This window comes from Lissotriton helveticus, chromosome 7, assembly GCF_964261635.1.
Source record: "Lissotriton helveticus chromosome 7, aLisHel1.1, whole genome shotgun sequence".
Taxonomy (NCBI): Eukaryota; Metazoa; Chordata; class Amphibia; order Caudata; family Salamandridae; genus Lissotriton; species Lissotriton helveticus.
Genome location: NC_136068.1, coordinates 145,625,328 through 145,647,168, shown reverse-complemented (window position 1 = coordinate 145,647,168; position 21,841 = coordinate 145,625,328). Strand labels below are relative to the sequence as shown.

General features: G+C 44.1%; 1 protein-coding gene across 7 annotated transcripts in view; it reads right to left on the bottom strand.

Moving 5' to 3' along the window:
* Nucleotides 1-21,841, bottom strand: part of EFCAB8 (EF-hand calcium binding domain 8) — a 1,715,964-nt gene that overhangs the window by 70,524 nt on the left and 1,623,599 nt on the right. For all 7 annotated transcript variants that reach the window (XM_078651814.1, XM_078651813.1, XM_078651812.1 and 4 more), the window contains one exon: nucleotides 10,750-10,848. In XM_078651814.1, coding sequence (XP_078507940.1) covers nucleotides 10,750-10,848 — 99 coding nt within the window. The remainder of the gene's footprint in view (nucleotides 1-10,749; nucleotides 10,849-21,841) is intronic.

Genomic DNA, 21,841 nt, shown 5'->3' with positions numbered 1-21,841 from the left:
GCGCAGCAGACTACGTGCTGACGCTGGGGAGAGAGTGCTCACAGCCGCCATACTGGGGGGGGAAAGGGTTGCGGTCCAGTTGCTGGCCGCATCCCGCCCTCCCAAGCTATTTAAACACCTACTATAGCGCGAGTGTGCTGATTTCATTTGGGGCTCACCTCTGAGGCGGAAAGCCGGAGGCTAGCGTTTTTTAACTGTGTGCATTAGTTTATCCTTTCGTGGCATTTCATTTCAGTTTTTGCTGATTTTAAAACCAAGCAATCTTACCTCTGCTCAAACCGCATCTCCCAGCGCAGCAGACTACGTGCTGACGCTGGGGAGAGAGTGCTCACAGCCGCCATACTGGGTGGGGGAAAGGGTTGCGGTCCAGTTGCTGGCCGCATCCCGCCCTCCCAAGCTATTTAAACACCTACTATAGCGCGAGCACGCTGATTTAATTTGGGGCTCACCTCTGAGGCGGAAAGCCGGAGGCTAGCGTTTTTTAACTGTGTGCATTAGTTTATTCTTTCGTGGCATTTCATTTCAGTTTTTGCTGATTTTAAAACGAAGCAATCTTACCTCTGCTCACACCGCATCTCCCAGCGCAGCAGACTACGTGCTGACGCTGGGGAGAGAGTGCTCACAGCCGCCATACTGGGTGGGGGAAAGGGTTGCGGTCCAGTTTCTGGCCGCATCCCGCCCTCCCAAGCTATTTAAACACCTACTATAGCGTGAGCACGCTGATTTCATTTGGGGCTCACCTCTGAGGCGGAAAGCCAGAGGCTAGCGTTTTTTAACTGTGTGCATTAGTTTATTCTTTCGTGGCATTTAATTTCAGTTTTTGCTGATTTTAAAACCAAGCAATCTTACCTCTGCTCACACCGCATCTCCCAGCGCAGCAGACTACGTGCTGACGCTGGGGAGAGAGTGCTCACAGCCGCCATACTGGGTGGGGAAAAGGGTTGCGGTCCAGTTGCTGGCCTCATCCCACCCTCCTCCATACTGGATATAAGGACGACGTCATCTCATCCACGCAGTGGGCGCGCCGGCGGCGCGCCAAAGGCAAGCCCGTCTGCGCCCGTCCGCGCCGGGCCGAGGGCCATGACCCCTGGTCCGGTTGGGACAGCTGAGCACTTTTTCTATTCTGCCACTGATCTTCTACAGCTAAGGTCAGTCCATGGTAGCAGTTGCCCCCAATATGATCCTGAGCTCATTTCCCAAACGGCAATTTTTACCTGTCCTAGTTGCGCTTCTCGCTTACCTTTCATTGACAGTAAAGCTCGTAACATGTTAGGTTCCAACAACAAAACCAGGAAAGTGATCATTGCACTCATTAATGCCAGATCCCTGGGAAGGCACAGACAGGAAATTCAGGATTTGATTTTAGATAATAACATAGACACATTGTTGATTACCGAGACCTGGATGGACGCCGAATCAGACCCAGACCTGGTGGTCGCTGTACCGGAGGGATATACGGTACACCAACTAGATAGACAGGGAAAGAAAGGAGGAGGATTAGCGGTTATCAATCGAAACAGCTTTTCAGTGAGAATATTTCCGATTCCCTCTACAAGCTGTGAAGCTTTCAATTCGCCATTAAGGTAACTCCCTCGTACAATCTTAAGGGAGTACTTATGTACAGACCGCCTGGTCCACGCTCTGTTTTTCTGGCCAATCTTAATGCATTGATTGAATCATTGGTGACTGAAGACTCCTTTATAGTATTGGGGGACCTGAATTTTCACTTAGAGAAGAGGGATGATGCTGACTCCCAAGCACTAATGACCGACCTGGAAAGTTTGGGGCTGGTTCAACTGGTTAATGCTTCCACACATGAGGCCGGCCATACTTTGGATGGCATTTTTTCAAATATAAATGGGTTAACAGTCCAGGATATCCTGCCTCTCACATGGTCTGATCACTATGCCATTCTTTGTGCTCTCCCCATCACTGATACCCCCGCAATCCAACAGGTCCACTCAAATCAAGAGCCTTTTAAAGTATGGAAGGACATAGACAACGCAGCTCTCACAGAGTTGCTGACCAAGACCTGCCCTAATATATCCAAGGATGCTAATTTAGCCGCCAATCAATTTTCAGATTGGATAGCAAATGCGATAGATCTACTGGTTCCATCTAAGACCATTTCAAGAAATAGAAAGGTGCCTTCGGCTCCTTGGTTCTCAGAAGAACTTAGGAAACAAAAGCAAGAATGCAGAAAGCATGAAAGACACTGGCGTAGGTCTTACGATCAGGTTAATAAACTACGCTATAAGGAGACACAGCTTATCTATAAAAAATTTATTACAGAGACCAAAAAGAAGTTTTTTGGAGACCAAATTGATAATTCCAAGAACTCCAGTAAACAGCTATACGATGTAGTGAAACAACTGGCTGGGAAGTCTTCAGATATAGCTCCTACTCCATCGCAGGCCCTCTGTGATTCTCTGGCTAATTTCTTCTTTGCCAAAGTCAATGACATTTATTCAGAGTTTCCTCTTAAGGATACACCGGTCCATCTAGCGACATGCATTAACCCCCCTGACTGTTCACTAGTCCAATTCGAAGGACTGGAGGAGGAACAAACTAGGGACATCATGCAGTCTATAAAAACAGGATCGGCCTTGGATCCGTGCCCCCCCAAAGTTTATTTGCCGGTAATCGATTCCATCAGCAAAGTTATCACACAAGTCTGTAATGTGATACTTACGTCAGGGATATACCCGGACATGCTGAAAAACACTCTTTTAAAACCGCTCCTTAAAAAATCAGGTGTAGACAAGAACCTGTTGAAGAATTACAGACCAATAGTTAGTCTCCCGTTTTTAGCCAAAGTGCTCAAGAAAGCAATGAATGTTCAGTTGTCCAACTATATCGAGCAAAACAATCTGCTAGATGACTCACAGTTTGGGTTTCGCAAGCTCCATGGCACCGAGACGGCCCTTATCAAAGCCGCTGATGATATCAGAATCATCAGAGACCAGGGAGGGACAGCAGTTCTTATACTGTTGGACCTATCGGCGGCTTTCGACACGGTCAATCATTCCATCTTGATTGACCGTGTCGAAAATCTGGGCATTCTATCTAGCGCAAAAGACCTGCTTGCTTCGTTCCTTTCTAGTAGAACACAAGCTGTAACGCTGGGACCATTTAAGTCGCCGGAACTTGCTCTACCATGTGGAGTTCCCCAAGGTTCATCTCTAAGTCCGACACTTTTTAATATATATGTGTCGGACTTAGCAAGAGTTATTAAAACCTACCAGATGAGCCTTACCTCCTATGCTGATGATACTCAGCTGGTGCTTGCTATTAATAACGATGGAGAACAGGTAGCGGCACGCTTCCAAGAAGGTATGTCAGCAATCAAAGACTGGATGAACACCAATTGTCTTAGGCTGAACTCCGAGAAGACGGAGGTAGTCATCTTCGGGAAGATCTCCCCACAATGGTCATCAGTGTGGTGGCCTCCATCCTTAGGAGCCTTACCAACGCCATCCGCAAGGGTCAGAAATCTGGGAATTGTTTTTGATGAGAAGCTTAATTTTGCGGCACAAGCCAATCAAACAGTGGCAAACGCTCATCATAAACTCAGACTCATAAGAAAGATTATCCAGTTTCTCTCAGAAAGCACTGGAAAAACTGTGGTGAGCACACTCGTGCTTTCTTCTTTAGATTACTGTAATGGCTTATTTTCCAATGCGCAAGCCCGGGTAATCTCCAAACTACAAATGATTCAGAACGCGGCAGCAAGATTACTCTCCAGGACCCCTAAATTTAAACCGATTAGTCATACAATTAGAAGTTACCATTGGTTAACAATCAAAAACCGGATAAGATTTAAATCACTCTGCCTGACTTTTAAAGCTATCCATAACCAAGGGCCGAAGTTTCTCCAAGAGCAGTTTTCGACTTACCGTCCGTCTAGACAACTTAGATCGACGATGCTGCATCAATTAGCGGTACCTCGCACTAGGACCTGGGGAGACAGGCACTTTACGGTGACAGCAGCCAGACTCTGGAATTCTCTTCCATTAACAATCAGATCGAGTCAATCTCTTCTCCAGTTCAGGAAATTGTTGAAGACGTGGTTGTTCAACCAGTAATGAGTCTGTAACCTCCCTTAGTGATAGGCTGTCATTCTTCAGAGACCCCCTAGTGAAATCTTAGCGCCAAGACGCCCAAGGGCATACGCATGCGCTTTACTGTAATAATAAATAAATAAATAATATATATATAATTGTCTACCAAATATTACCTGTTGGGATATTGTTTTTTGTTCAAACAATAAGGACAACACAAACTGATGACATTTTTCAACATAGGAAATACAAAAACAATTAACAAGTATGAAACAGTATTTGCAAATGTGTATAATACATTGATAAGTTGTGTTGATTACACTTTAAATAGTAGCCACTGGATAATCTCAAGTATATAATCCTCACTAGACAAGGCATTCACCCAACACAACAAAGGCTTAACCACCACCAGGCCTCATTTATACCTGATATCTAGTTCTTCATGTACCGAATACGAGGGGGTACCCTTGGGAACTTTCAGAATCTGTCTTAAATATTTTTTTTGTGCCGTCTGTATTTTGTCAACTGCCATGTACGGGGGGGGGGGAAAGTTTCATTATGCCCATCACCTGAACCTCATCCACCTACCTCCATTGTTGGTAAAGTTCTTCTTGCAGTGCTTTTATCCTGAGCCTCCCCAGCAGTACCATAATGATGTATACTGAAATAAGACTCGGCATAGCCGTGAACTGTCTGGCCATCATTCTACTGCAAACTCTTTCAGCAGGGCTTCTGCTGCAGACTCTTTCAGCGAGGCCGTCACACTGTGGGCCTCATCTACAAGCCCAATGCTCTGCCAATGCATACATTTCTTGGACGCACCGGCAGCGTAATGGGCATATTTACAAGGCCTGTAAAGTCACTCTGCATGACTTTTCATGGCCTTGTAAAAATGGGTCCCTTACATGCATTACTCTGCGTGAAAGGGGCGCTCCATGGGTGTGGCTGTGGGTGTTCACACACAACATCCATTGAACCTGACACATTCCCAGATATTTAAAGTGTCATAAAGCTGCGAATGCGTGAGAATCCTATGCCTCCACAGAGGAGGCGTAGGAGTGGCGCAACAAGGAGAAATACTTTTATTTCTCCTTTTTTTGCTCTAATTATTGTTTTTATGCAGGAAGGTGTCCCTTCCAGCACAACAATCATCCCTGCAATGCGTTGGAGCACGGCTGCTGTTATGAGGCCCCCTGCTCAGCCGGAACGTCACTTGTTGTGACGTTCCGTGGCGCAGGAGCCTGCTCCATATTTACGTGGCAGCACCAAGCCACTTTTTGTGGCTTAATGCTGCCTCGTAAATATATCTCCCTTTAACGCATTTTCTGCGTTAAAGGGGCGTGCAATGGGTGTTGCTGGTGGCGTTTCCAGCAAAATCCATGGCTTTTTGACACAGCGCCAGATTTAAGAGAAATTGTAAACCTGAGGCTACGCCAAAAAAGTACGCCTCCCAGGGCAGGCATAAGGGAGGTACAACGAGGAGAAATATCTTTATTTCTCCTCATTTTTCTTTTTTTCTGTGTGTGCTCTTATGATTGTTTCTGTGCAAGCGTTGGCGCACAGCAGACCATTGTGTGCCGGCGCAGGAGAAAAGGACAGGAATGTGCCGTATCTGATAGATATGGCACATTCTTGCCCTTTTCTTTTGCTGTAGGGCAGCGCAGCCGGAAGGCTTGCGGCGCTGCCCTACGGTAAAACCTCATAAATGAGGCCCTGTGTTTTTACAATTGCTTCCTACAGCACATGAAATCCAGGTATACAGAGAGGAAAAAATGCCCTGAGATAGGATTAGGAGGCTATATTGGCTGACAGACCTGGATTCACATCAGGACAGCCGCATCCGACTCCGCTTTCAACGGCACTTTTAACAGTCAGTTGTTCAAGAAGGGGGAAACATGGACCCACTGCTTGTGAAGATAAACCGTCATCGGGCCAGTAATTTATTAACAGCCTGGTGTACACCAATCATAATCTGCAGAGCGAGACTTGTAACGAGACGAGGAGCTGATACTTATGGTTAGGATGTGTTCTACGAAGTGCAATGAGGATAATCCCCACCTGGCAGATAGGGCATCACCTTTGCCAAAGCGGCACTCTTGAACAACTGTTTTGTGAGATTTTGTTGACAAAGTCTTTCTCCTTTTTTTGTACCAAGAAGTAGATACTGATTAGTGGTGAGGTGTCTGAAGAGCATTGTGCCTCAAAGGTGTCCAGGCACTGGATTCCTAATAAAACTGGTAAACATGAAGAGCAACGTTTTGTGGAAAATAAAACGGATTGCCCCGAAAAGTAACTTAAAAGGAAGCGAATTCCAGAGAGCTGTGGTGCAGCTGGAGAGGGAGCACCCTCCTGCCAGTGAACGATGGAAACATTTGACAGAACCCTGTGTCCACCATTTCCAGGAATACCTTCATACCATGCTTGAAGACCAATGTGTCTCTTTACCAGGATCTTCCTAACATCTTCCAGCTTTTTGTAGGGTACAGATGGGAGCAGTTTCAACATCTTCTACTACAACTCGCTGTCATACCTGGTAAGCCGCACTGTCGTACTGGCAGCCAGTGCAGTGAAGGATACTGTCTTTCTCCGAGAGAATCGAGAGGACTAAACAGGGTTCAAGCAATGCTGGGGTGGGGCCACTGATTCTAGCTTGTGCATGGGTCGAAGGCAATTAAAGCTGAATTCAGCACCCTATATTATTTTCCTGTTGTAAGGAGGTTGTCTTCATCAAGTCCTGGTTCTTAAACATATTTTTTTATTTCTTCAAAATATGCAGAGGCATGGCCAATGACAACTATGTTCCTTATGAAAGAGGAGCCTAGATCTTGAACCTATACATTTAAGACCAGGATGAATGCTGACGAAATTGCTCAGCTGTAAGGTGTTGGGTCTTTAGATTGAGAGAAGGCCACGAGGAGAGGAATGGAACACACTTTGGGAAAGACATACTCATCCTACCTCGTGCGATGCAGGCCCTCATAGTTCCTCGGCAATGTCATAGTCTGTTGGGGAGGTAGGCTAATCGTCATACTTTTGCTCAGCAACAAATCTCCTCAAAGACATGGTCAAGTTAATTAATTCATGGCTCGAAACCACCACGATTTAGCTCAGTTCCAGCTTTCTTTCCTTGGGGCTGGACTTTATTTTTGTCCTCTTTAAAAATCTGCTCCAGCAACCTAATGGTATTCTGGTTTCTTCAGGAAGGACCCAAGGGGTCGAGAGGAGGGACTTTGAAGATATCAACATCAATGGTTTTCTACACTATTATAGCTGATCTGTCACTCAAACATTCTCATTTTATAGTACTCAGTGATTTTAACTTACATGTGGATGACTCATGGTGCACAAAAGCAGGCCAGCTCTTAGAATCTTTGGAAGGCCTTATTCTCACCCAGAGGGTGAGAGGTCCTACTCACCGCGTCTGCCATAAGCTTGATCTGTTTATGAACAACCCCAATTTGTCCATTGCAACACCTCTACCGCTCTCATGGTCAGACCACTCTCTAATCCCTGTTCAGCGCAACTCACTGGCCTCCGCCCTATCTTGTTCCTAATTGCAGGGGGGGATTTAGATTCGGATGTTGCAAATTTCAATAATTGGCTCTCTTTGGCCCTCGATATGGTGGCCCCTGTTCAACCTATTGTCACCGCTAGACAAAAACCTTCGACCCCTTGGTTTACTCCCGCTCTGCGCGCTGAAAAAAGTTGGTGCAAGACACTGGAACGAAGCTAGAGAAGATCCTACAATATGGAGGCTAAATCAATTTACAGAGCGTTTATTAAGAACATTCATAAACTAAAGCGCTCAGAAATGTCACAAAGGTGAACTCCGCTGGTAACTCTTCTAAAACCCTTTTTAAAATTGTGAAAGAGTTTACTAAACCAGCAGCACTTTCTAGTACTACTCCCCCTTCTCAGGAACTCTGCAATGGATTTCTTTTATGACAACATTTTAGATATTTTTTCCACGTTTGGTCCTACCTGAAATTGCCCAGAGCTAAACTATGTGGCTACCAAAAGTGGTTCTTTTACCTCTTTTGTCCCAATCTCCACCGAGTTAGCTCTCCAAAAATGAATTGCCTGTAAATCCGGCTCCCCAAGGGACCCTGCCCGGTTTCACTATTTAGTGCTGTGGCCCCTCTTATTATCTCTCCCCTGAATTCTATCTGGAACTCCTCACTGTGCACTGGGGTTTTCCTCACAGCCTGGAAACAGGCAATATTAATACCTATTTTAAAAAAATCGGATTCTGATCCTTCTATTTTTAAAAACTATTGCCCTATTTGCCTTTTACCTAAACCAGCCAAAATTCTAGAAAAAGTAGTCAAGGAGCAACTATCCAGATATCTTGAGTCATACCATCTTCTACACGACTCACAGTCCGGGTTTAGATCCGGATATAGCACAGAGACGGCATTGCTGGAGGTTTCTGAAACCATTTGTGAATGTGTGGATACAGGTGAAGTGGCAATGCTAGTGCTCTTCGACCTGTCTGCGGCATTCGATAAGGTCTCCCATGCTATTCTGCTTGAGAGACTAATCAGCCTCGGGATTCAAGGTATCTCTTTATCCTGGATCAGATCCTTTCTATTTGGTCACTCTCAACAGGTCTCCCTCCAGCCCTTCGTTTCAGAGGTGAAACCTCTAAACTGCGGGGTCCTCCATGGCTCCGCCTTGAGGCCGCTATTTTTTTATGTATATCTTTCACCACTGGCTTCAGTGGTGGAGTCTTGTGGAGTCAGAGCGATTTCCCATGCTGAAGACACCCAATTGGTGTTCTCATTCAAGGATAACTCGGAAGCTACCTTCTCGAATTTTAGATGCTGCTTGTGCAACATCTCCACCTGGATGGCCCTCAATACGCTTAGACTCAACTCTGATAAAACTGAGGTGTTGTTTTTCAATATAAAAAAAACCCTCCTCCACCTCCACTATGGTGGCCTTCGGAGTTGAACCCCCCTCCAGAACCAGTGGATTCAGCCAGGAACCTTGGATTCCGGTTCAATAATGAGTTATCATGCAAAGCGCAAATCGAGCAGGTTTCTACGGCCTGTTTCGGTAAATTGCACATGATTCGTAAAATTCTCCCTTTCTCCCTCTGGAATCTCGCCGGTCTGCGGTTCGCGTGCTGATCAGTTCACATCTGGACTATGCTAATAGTCTGTACGCTGGGGCTCCTGCATACCTCATTAGTCGCCTACAAACTGTTCAGAATGCAGCAGCCAGGCTGATCTATAACATCCCTTATCGCCACTCTATTTCTCCTTACCAGAAGAAGCTTCACTGGCTTCCAGTGACCAAGCGCATTCAGTTTAAATCAATGGTTCTGGCTTTTAGAGCATTGCAGGGTAAGGGCTAGGCTTATCTAAGAGCCCGACTTAAGCATCCTCAGGATAACCCCGTACTTAGATCTAATTATCTCCGCCTTCTGGTGCCTCCCCGTTTCCGCCATGCCAGAATGGGCGGCAGAGCTTTTGCAGTGGCCACGGCCAAAACTTGGAACAGCCTGCCATTGTCTTTGTGGATGGCCGAATCCGAATCTATTTTTCGACGCGACTTGAAAACGTGTTTTTTTTCTAATCCTTAGCCTGTCTATTTGTTCTTTTATCTACTGCCTGTCCTAGTGCCGGGACACCCCCATTGGGAGTAGCTGCGCGCTTTACAAGCTTCTAATAATAATAATAATAATGGTTTCAAAGTTCGACTGAGCTGCAGGCATCAACGTCCTTAGCTCTAATATCTGGATCTGTGTTAAGGAACTTGTTCTCGCTGGGGTAGATGCCATTCCCCTCAGAGGGTGTATTGGTTTGAAAGCCCATTATGAGGACATCATGAGAAATATCAGGAGCAACATAACAGCAGTAGAAGAGGATGTGTTGTGGAATATCCAGACTGCTTGGCGGTAGGCCCATGGCCAGGTAGCCCTGTTGGGGGGCTTGAAATCTGGTCTTTTTGATTGAGTGAGTTTTTGGAGCCATTTGGGCCAACTCACAATTTTCTTACACTTTGTTCACATTCAAAATACATTACACTCATAGTCCTCTCAGGTCATGTCCTTTAGGAAAAGCAAGAGCATTTTTCACATTCTATTATATCTTTTTCTGGAAGCTGGTAATGCACATACACCAGTGGTGGATCAACCCCAGGTATGTTCCCCTGTTCACACTGTCTATACGCCTTAAATATAGCCCTCCTCTTCATAGGATCCATTAGCAAGCCAAATACATACTCTAACAGGACCAGAAAGCACCAGATGAGTTCTCTGATACAAACTTGCAGCCAAGAGAGCCAGTTGGCCTAGATTAAAATATAAGAACAGATCAGAGCTCTTGAAGGACTTGCATGCACTAGCCCTTGTGGTATAATTAAGAATCAGAATTGGAGATGGGGTAAAAGGAGGGATCACAGGAGTGCATGGAACTATGGGATAAGGTAAGCTGAATTGTCTGTAGAAAGGGGCCCCTTCACAGGGTTTTACTTAAACATCTAACTTGTTCCATGTGTCTTCCAAAAGGATTCACTGCTTTATGTGGAGACATATTCAAACAGCACATCAATCTATAAGAGAACCAGTTCTGTACACCAATCTATAGTGTATACAGATACTCTAATAAACTTCTTCTGGGCTGCTAATTGTGGCTTTCTTGCAACATCCAGTATTTCTATTATATATAGTTCATAATCATACCTGTTCTCTCCAACCAAATGAAGCTTTCAAATCAGGAAGAGCTGGTGTGATGCGGTGTCGTACTTTCTGGTTGTAGGACGATCCAAGGATGGTACTCTTCTGTAATAAAAATAACATAATTCATATTCAAGTGCTCTTTACAGTACCTACTGGAAGTTAAAGTCACAACCCGCTGGTACTCCTGTTGGACTGCAATAGGAATAAAAAGCTGGTCATCTTACTGTAGGGTTATATTTAGTATAAACAAGTCTAATTGGCACATTTAGTCCATTTTGTAAATACGTGTCTCTCTCACCACAGCCAAGACATACCTGACTACATTGTTAGAGTTCACATAAGTGCAACCACGCTTAGGGCACCTTTTGCCACCTGATACCATTTTACAACATTTTGATTTACTAAACAAAGATTTAGCCCTGAGTCCCATGCACTCTCACTTTCTTAAACACACAGCACAGACACAACGATTATCATGTCCTGTTACTGGTATCAGACAATGAAATATAAACCGACAGTATGGGATATCCTAGTGCTAATGTTATTTCATTATCTAAATCATTCTTTATTACAAATGTGCATTACACTACTCTACAGCTTCTCAGATCCAAACCTGTAAAGGGTTTATCTGCTATATGATCCTTCTGTAAAGTTTTGAAGTCTACACAGCAGGAGTAACACCTGAGATTTCACATTTTTTTTGCGTCCTTACTATGTTGATGTCTCTGCTGCTATAGGGAGAAACAGATTTTCCTTTACATTAGTAAGAACTGATAAATGGTTAAAGTTACTATGCTAATGATTTGCTGAATTGCTGAGCAGTCACAATCCTATTTTGACACTTTCTTCTGGAAAAAAGGTGAAGCACGGACACGAAACGTAGCACACATTGGCAGGATACTGCACTGGCTAATTCAAGGGTCCAGCATTTCTACACCCAGGATTAGTGGGCCTGGAACACCATGTCTACTTTTATCCGAAAATAACCCAAACCCTGCTCTTCTTCACAGTCTTGAGGAGGATTGCATGCTCTCTGCTGCAGCCCAAACCTTTCCCGCCTGCTGACATGCAAAGGTTGATCTTAAAATACAGTGTACTAAAATACTGAAGTATTTAATATAGTTTTCATTGATATTCTTGAATGTGTTTTTGTTATATTGTTAGCTATAGATATTTTCTTTTAAAGGTTTTTAAATTATTTTATTTCTTTCTGTTATTTTATTTTTTGTGGGTTGTGAGTTATTTTAAGAGCTTGGATGAGTAGTGTCTAACATTTAAATAATGCATCATTAAATTACATTTTAGTTTATCATTTTTTTTTAAACACAATATTATTGATTGTTTTACATTACTTGGTGCATATGCATTACATTGTTTGGCAGTGATGTACAAAAGTTGAGACAATAATTTCAAGAACGATATAAGCACTTTGAGGTCGCAAAACACAAAAACTTGTACTTAAAGTCTGCAAACAATAAAATGGACTAAATGATATTTGAATGTTCGACTTGCTCTCTGCAATAGTAGCCAAATGCTATAAAACCAGTGGTCATATTACTATTTATAAGCTAGTATATTCGAACTAAAACTACCCCCCTCCTCCCCCGCTTCTCTGGCGCCCGATTTTGTACAGAAACGGAACAAAAGATTATACCCTCTTGATACAGCAATATATGTATATTCAAAGCATTCACGTGTACAACCCCCTGGACATTGAGAATTATTCCGTAATATACCTTTATACAGGTTCAGTCGGGTTCGATAGTAAGGGTATGGGTGGTGAGTGATAGGGTATAATCGGAGATGTCGGAGGAGTTAATGGGTCCATGGCTTTAAAGGCTTCTAGCACATGATCCCATTCCATAGAGATAGGAATCCTACGCAATCCACAACATTCTTCCTCTCTAATAATAGCACTTTCTGCAGTGCCCCAGCGGGTCATTTCTGCGTGCCAGAAAATTGGTGTCGGAGGAATGGTACGTTTCGCTATCAGCAGAGCCAGATCTGCAAATCTGTACTGGACCTTCTTTGATTTGGGGCGTTTATGTTGCCCCAAGAGACAACTATCTGCTGTTGCCCAGGTGCCAGTGACCTCATGTACTTTATATCTAATTGTGTGCCAAAATAGTCGTAGTGGCGGCCACCCCCACAACATATGGAGTAGGTCCGCATCTGCTTCCTGGCACCGAGGGCAGGGGAGCTGTGCGTTCGGGTAGATGCGATTGAGGCGGTACAATGTAAGATATGCCCTGTGTAAAATCATGTATTGTATGTATTTGAATCTAGCATTTCAGGGAATTTTAGTTTATCATTTTAAATGCTAGATTTTGTATTCATTAATATTTATTTACAGGGTAATTTCATATTTTGGGTTTATTTCATTTGTGGTTTTCTAAAATGATTCAATAATTGTATTGTATGGGTTGTGTGGTTAAGTGGGGGACACGGTGGGTAATGTTTTATTTCCTAGATTACCTAACATACGATTCATAAACATAAATATTTGTAAATTATTTTATTTAGGTTTATATACTCGTATTTTTACTGTATATTTTAAACATTCTGTGGGTTTGAATGGAGAATTCTGTGGGCAGTGTTTGAATTGAAAGTAGTTTTAATTAATACGTTTATTTTATTTCAACATGCTAAAATTACATTTAAAACGATTAAGATTTGATATTGGGGTTCATGAATTAGTATTTTTTAACAATGTCTTTTTTTAAGATATGTTGCCGGTTGCATTGAGGGATCGGGTCGATAGTGTTTTAGTATGAGCATTACTAACTAAAAATAAGATTGGGTATTAAAGCTCTATTCCTTTGTCTAGGATCGCCCCCATAAAGCTGACCACTCACCCAGGCCACCTGAAGAGTTCCTCTTGGTTCAAACTAGTCCCCCTTCATCTTCAGACTCTACCTGGAGCCCCTGGACTCCACTCATAGATAATACAGCAAAACTCACCAATATTTTTATGACATACAACTATATTTAAACTTTTCTCCTCTTCTGAGATCCAATGCCTTAAACACTCTTTAAATCAAAAAGAACAATTAATAGACAGAATGCTGAACAATATCAAACACTCACCCCCAGTACAGAGATCTGGGTCTAAATCCATTGTTTTTTTGCACAGCACGCCACACCCAATTTGGACTCAGCCACATACAAATCAGTCTTGACCCTGTTCCCCATGGGAACAGTGCAACCCGAACTGCAAGTCCAGGTCCTCACTGGACCAGAAACAAGTATCCTAGGACCGGTTTCGGGGTATCACCCCTCATCAGCCAGGATAGCCTGAATCCAGTGGCATGGTGAGCACGGTACCCCCGAATGGGCATCCCAGTCCCACTTGTGGTGACAAATGCAGAAAAGAACAATTGATAGACATAATGATCCCCAAGACAGAGATCTGGGCTTAAATCCATCATTAGCTCTCCATGCCACCCCAGTTTGGACCAGCCATATCAAAAAGGTCTGGACCCTGCTCCCCATGGGAACAGACCAGGATGGGTATGCCCAGACGTGGGTACCGTGCTCGCCATTCCACCGAGATATTTACATGCCTAACATGCTCTATTGTCTACCCCACTAACAACCTAATCTCGAGGTTTCAATTTAGGATGATCTGTTTAGTTTTTTTTAAGTTGCTTTGGTAATTCTGTGTTACTCTTTGACACAGAATTACGCGATTAATCCTTCTTGCATAATTAAGAGTCATTTAGGGGGAAAACCCTCCACAAGAGCACATTTAGCAAGTGTGAGCGGCTGCTTGCATTCGTTATACGTGTTCTGCTGCATTTGGCAATGTTTCTTAGCGCAAAATGCATCCTCCAATCCATTTTAGACATGAAGATGCATTTTGAGCTGAGCAAATAGTGCACAATGCCGGTAGTAAACTGGGGGAAAATCCTATCACAAGAGCACATTTAGCGAGCGTTCGCTAGCTTTCGCTATTTATGTTCTGATGTATTTAGCGCTATTTGTTAGGGCAAAATTAATCCTCCCATCCATTTTGGACGTGAGGGCGAATTTTTGACCTAAGAAATTGCACCAAATGCAGAATTCATTTCCTTGCGTAATTCAAGCATAATTATTGGGTAATGCCACGTCATTCTGCAACACGAACTACGTGAGTTACTTCTACCCCTATAGTAAATATGACCCACCATATACTTTCTGTAGTGTTTGTTGAATTGGAGTGAGAATAGTAAATCTGACAACCGCAAAAAAATAAACATTAGCATTACAGTAGTGCATTGGCACCTCTTTTCCAAATAATGCACTTAAATTAAATTAAATTAAACGCTCAATAGTAAATTCTGAACCCTACCCCCATGTATGCCCTTTCATCTATGCTTGTGGGATTGGAGTCTGACCAACACAAATTTGATTGGATTAGTGTTAGAATAATAAATGTGAGCCACTGCCCCAGGATTTGCACTAAGCCAAATGTTTATGGAATTTAATTTAGAATAATGAATCTGAACCCTGACACCATCCAAAATATGCATGTTCACCTACATTTGTGAGATTGGAATTACAATAGTAAATCTGACTCACAACAATGCCTGTGGGGCTGGAGTTAGTATAGGATGCCTGCCTCCCTAATATCTACACTCTTCCCAATGTTTGTGGTACTGGAATTAGAATACTACATTTGACCCACTTACACATGCAATTTCCCCAATTACTGTGGTTTTGTACTTAGACCGGTACATCTACACCCTTGAAAAAAATTTTGTGGGGCTAGATTTAGAATTCGAAACTGCACCCTTTTATTTATGCACTGTCCACTATACTTATGGGTCTGAGCTGGAACAGTAAACGTGAGCCCCCCAAATGTGTGCACCTTCCTCAATGTCACCTGGATTGTACTTTACCCAGTGTTTATGGCACTGGATTTAGAATAGTAAATCTGACCCCCATTATTTATGCATTTTACTCAATGTGAGTGAATGAATATCAACCCCAAATATTATGTTTTTCCACAGTTATTAGAGGGAGTGATGTTATTATAGGAAATTCAGAATCTCACATAAGGTATTTCTTTTTAAATGTTTACCTCATTGGAATTAATATACTAAATTAACAGCATTTAACCTATAACTTTTATGTTTATTTGTTCTGTTGTAATTTTCCAACTATTGTATAAAAGTTTAATACATTTATCAAATTAAAATGTTTTTATATTAGAAAGAATATATATATAATATAATGATCATTCATGTTTTAATCACTGAAATATACTTTTTTGGACATAGCAATGCTAATTTCGAATTGTTTATAATTATTATAAAATAATATATTTCAATGTTAATATTGATTTATTTAAAATAAATACATAATGCTTTGTTTATTTTTTTATTTGAAGGAATTTGTTTAGCCAAGAAAAATGCAATGTCAATTATATTGCTATTAACAGTACACTAAGGGGGCCATTATGATGTCGGGTGGTGGCGATCCGCCCGATATCTTTCCCCGCCTGCACTCCATTAACCCCCACCATATTACAATGGCGGGGGTGCAGCGGCGGATGGAAAGACCGTCCACCGCTTTACCACAGGCAGGCAATCGTTACGATTGCCTGCTGTGCGGTCCTGGGCCATAATATGGTGGCAGTGCCTAGCAGGCACCGCCCGCCTTACTATGATATGTGAAGACTTTGACCTTTCCAATGGCGGCAATGCCGCAATGGAAAGGCATGCGGTCTTTGGCTGCAGGAGGCCCGTTGCGGGCCCCTGGGGTGTTGGTGGGGTGGGGGTCCACTTGGGGGGTACCTATGTTACCCCCCTACATTGGCATACACAAGGTGGCAGGCACTGTGCGGTTCTTGTCACGTTGTGAACGCCAATGCACAACATGCATCTTTTGCATTGCGGCGGGTGCTGCTTACAGCACCGCCCGCCGCAATGTAAAATATGCAAGATGCGACCATAGCGGGACCGCCTCACCTCTGGCGGTCGGTCCTGTTTACCGTAACGTAATGGGGCCCTTAGTTTTAACAATGATCACAATATTTCAAAAGTATTCGTTTTTAATTAATGTGATAAATAAGTTACTTATCTTTGCTAACACCTTTTCTGGTACAGACTCTATCTAACCGCAGAGTCCTCACCATAGAATATTCTCCTGGTGTCAGACTGAATCCGGAAAACTTTGAACCAGTATTCCTACACGCAGGGAGGTGGCGCTTATGGCTCCACACTGAATGTGACGTGTGTCAGCCTATATAGGTACTGCCCATGCATGCTGATATCAGTTGCATTCTTGATAATTCCATGCCTGCAGACGCAGAGCCATGAATCTAATTTGTCTCGTCCAGTGTGCAGATACCTAAGGTGAGATCTTTTTAGTTGAAAGAGGCCAGTTCACAGAATGGGCAGAAGGGTGGGTCAGTAAGGAATCTGCGGTTACATAGATTATCTATCAGAAAAGGAGTTACCAAAGGAAAGTAATTTTTTTCTTCCGATTGAGACTTCTAACTGCATTCGCTTCACCACTGAATAGATACCGTAGTAGTACCTCCCAGGAGGTGAGTCTGTGAACTATCTCAAACCAAAAGTTCCTGTAGCACTAAATGGGCAAAGTACCCATTGCGCTGGACCTGGTTGTCCAGACAGTAGCTTTTTGTGAACATATCAAGGGTCCCTCATGTCTCAGCCCTAGCAAATATACAGGAGAGGCACCTTGCATGCCAATGCAGTAGTAGCAACTTTGCTTCTGGTTAAATGAGCCCGCAAGCACAGGACTGTTTTCTTCGCTAAAGCGTAACAGATCTTAAAGCAGAGCACGATCCAGCACGAGATGGTCAGTTTCTGCATCGCTCTGCCAATAATGAGCTGATCATCTACTCTGTGGTGTTTAGTGGGATCAATATAGAAGCTCAGGGCCCTCTAGAGGTCCAGGCAACAGAGGATCTCCTCCTTAGAGAGGTGCAGTGGAACAAAGAACATCTGTAGGGTGAAGGTCTGACCCACATGAAAAGGTATCACCAACTTCGATAAGAAGGATGCACAAGCCCAGAGAACCAACTTGTCCATCCTTGGAATTATAAGGTGGGTTAACAGAAAGTGCCTAAAGCTCGCTCACCCTCTAGGGCGATGCTATAGCCACTGAGAAAACCGTCTTCAGGCTAAGCAGTTGGTGTGGACAGATATGCATGGGTTCATACTGAAAACACATGAAAAAGTACAAAACCAATTTCAGGTCCCACTGAGCACAACATAAGGCTTGAGGGGAAACAAATGTTGACGCCATTTAAGATAACACATGACCCCTGGAGACTTAAAGAAGGAAGGCTAATCCAGCAATCACAAAAAAGTCAAAAAAGCCAACAGATAATCCTTATCTGTGCCCAAAGCAAGACAATGCCTGGCCAAATGCAACACAACCAACACAACTTCAGACACTTTTATAGGTAAAGTGGACAGGGTTTTTGTGGACAGGAAGAATTGGCGCTCTGCTATTATTAACGTGATAGTGTGTGGAAGGAATCGATATGATATGGTGCTGACAGGAAAGGGAAGACCCTACAACCCCTAATCAGTGAAGGAGAATCCAAAAACAAGTACATATAGCAACAGTCCTGCGCACTCATATAGTATAGTAATACATCAGTTTGATGCAGGGTAAAGGCAAATGGAACCAATCCAATGTTGAAGTTCTTTGATTTCTTTATTTCGTCGTCATACAAAAAGACACACAGCCAGCTGACACGTGTTTCATCAGAGAAACAGTGTTCTCCAACTCTTCAGGGCTCTATGGATGAATGCAAGGTCAATAAAATCCCCAAGCCGGTGATAATTCCAACCTGGTAGGGTATGCTAGTTCACCCCCACGGGCACACTGTTATCTCCTCAAATTCTTGAAAAGAGGATTCCACTCAATTAGATCAGTTCATTAATTCTTTTATTCATTGCAGTCATGAATTGTTAATTTCTTTTCTTATTCATCAGCTAATTCCTTTTTACATCAACATTGATTACGGCATCATAGCTATGATCACTCCTATGCATTTCGGGCATTAGGAAGCCCTTCCTCAGGGAGTAGCAATGAATTCCTTATGCGCCGTAGAACTCCAATCTGGTTATCGTAAATGAAACGACCAGTTTAATCCACGTTTGTCCGAAAAACTCGTAAGTTTCAAAACCAGGACCCATATCTTAATAGCCACATTGGGGTATAATATACCTGATGTAAAAATTTAAAATGAATAATCCGAAGATTACCATTCATAGTGAGAGTCCCCGTCAGCGCACAAACGTGTATCCAGTTCTCTTCTGTAATGGGACTCGGCAAACAGTCATTCCACCGTTCCCAACTTTTATCTGGCATCTCAACAGTCTCATCCTGAATCATCCTGTATAAACTGGAGACCAATTTTTTACGTGTGGGTGTGGAAATCACATACTGCAAAGATGTTAGTTCAGGGGGTTCCTGCGGGCTTGTGGGGTAATACGTCCGGACCGCATGTCTCAGCCGATGTAATGCAAACCAGAAAAGAAGCGACTGGTTGCTAATATATTGCAGCGCCTCTAAATCTACAAGTAGTCCTTGCGGATAAATATTGCGCATACGCTCAAAACCGGCTTCCCACAACAATCTCATAGAGGGGGCCTCATGTGTAACCAACAACGCGGGGTGGTGTTCTAAATGCATAAGCAATGCATAAAGCGGCAGTTTCCGTGCTAGGCGCCCGATATTGCCCCAGGCCGCTATCGTGGAGTCAATCGCTTTAATTTCCACTTTCGGAGTACAGCGTGCTTTATGGGAAATGATACTATGTAGCGGGATCGTAGCAGCATCACCCTCCTCAAATGCAACATGTGGTGTAAAAGCGTGCGGCCTGTACCAATAGTAAGCATACTGAGCCTGCGCACTCAGGTAATATACATAGATGTCTGGAGCAGCAAATCCTCCCCTTTCATATCCCTTCGTTAGAGCCGACCACTGTACTCTCGCTACCTTGCCTCCCCATACTAACCGAATCAACTGACTTCCAAGGTTCTTAAAAAAAATCTTGGTGAGGACTACAGGAATATTCACAAAGAGGTATAGGAACCGCGGTAGCACCACCATCTTGACCAACGCGATCCGGTCTGCCAACAAGAGAGGCAACCCGATTCAAACACCCACCCAGTCTTCCAATTTCGAGCACATATAGAACCATATCATCGGCGTATAAGGATATCACCACTGGTCTGTGATTAAAATTGAGTGCAGTTTCCCTGTGTCTCTGTCGGAGCACGCAAGCCAGCGGTTCCAGGACTATTGCAAACAGCAACGGCGGCAGTGGACATCCCTGCCGGGTGCCTCTCTCAATACGAAACGGCTCGGAAGTCAGCCCACCCACCCGTACTCTTTCAGTCGGTGTCGTGTACAGCACTTTGATCCACTGCACGAAAAGCGGGGAGAAACCCATGCGCCGCAGCACTCGATACAGATAGGGCCATTCCACTGAATCAAACGCCTTAGCCGCGTCCAGTAGTACCGCCACTGCCTCCAAGCCAGGGTCTAAGACATGAAATATTGAGAAAATCGTGCGCAGGTTATGCGAGGTAGATCTGTCCGGAACGAAGCCTGCGTGATCAGGCAGCACTAGTCCCTGCAATAGTGGTTGTAGCTTAGCCGCTAAGATCTTCGCTGGTATCTTGGCATCAATATTAATCAGAGATAGCGGCAGATAGCACTCACATTTCTCTGGTGCCTTATCCTTTTAATGGAGCGTGATGACCAAAGCCTCTCTTAGTGAAGAGGGAAGTTCACCGCTCTCATACGCTTCAGCGTACATCTCCAGTAGGTACGGAGCAAGTAGATCGGCATACTTCTTATAGAATTCGACTGTAAGCCCGTCCGAGCCAGGCGCCTTACCATTGGACAACGCAGCTATCGCAACATCTTGCTCGTCTATGGGGAAGCTTAAATATTTTCTCTGCACGTCAGAGAGCCAGGCGCAGGCAATATCATCTAGGTACATCTCAAAGTCCTGTTCCGTAGCAGAGCTACGTAACATATAGAGCTCTGCATAAAAACGACAGAATTGTTCCACAATGTCTTCTGGACGATAGTGTTCTCCCTCCAAGTGATCAACTATCCTATCCACCCTAGGCTGGTCCAGCCTCTCCTTGATTTTGAGCGCTAGCGTGCGTCCCGGTCTTCCCGCCTCACCATATCGTCTCGCCGTGCATCTCCTAGATAAATATTTTATTTCTGAGTCAGCTAGGTCCTCATACTCTCTGATCAGTCCCTGTATGCGCGCTAGTGTTGTCGCTTCCGGTGTGACCGAGTACTCTCTCTCCAGCACGCGCAAATGACTTTCCACTCGAAGCTGTGTGCGTATGTCCTTCAGTATGCCCGCCGTTGTTCCTATGCAAACTCCCCTGATTGTGACCTTGAAGGTCTCCCACAGGGTAGAGGACTCCTCCACAGTCCCTTTATTCAATGCGAAATACTGCACTATAGCCTCTCTTACAGCTGACTCGAATAGCGGATCGAGAAGCGCTTCAGAGCGCAATCTCCATGTGAAGGGCCGCCCTACTGCCCCGGGAACCATTATCTCCAGCACCACCGGACTATGATCCGCTAATGTCCGAGCCATCGGTGTCACCTCTGCCATCCAGTCCATCACCTCACCCCCGATCAGCCAGTAGTCCAAGCGCGACCAGCTTCCATATACAGGCGTAGCATGCGTACCCTCTCTCGCCTGCGGGTGTCGTTCTCTCCAGGCATCATACAGTCCGAATTCTTCCATGGCACTTACTATGCTCTTAAGGGGTCCGGTGCGAAATGGGGCTAGATTTATCTAACGTCACATTCAGGTAGGTATTGAGATCTCCCCCCCATATCATAGGAGAGGTCGGCCACTCGCGCAACTTTCCACAAATTCGGCCCACACACGCCGGATCATCTAAGATCGGTCCATACATGTTAACAATAGATATCAGTGTTCCATGCAGTTTACCACACACCATCGCACATCTCCCGTCATCGTCAGTGTAAGTGCATAATGGCGCAAACTCCACCCCTCTCCTGATCAATATTAGCACGCCACGTGCGTAAGATGAATATGATGCAACCAACCGGAATCCCGCCCATC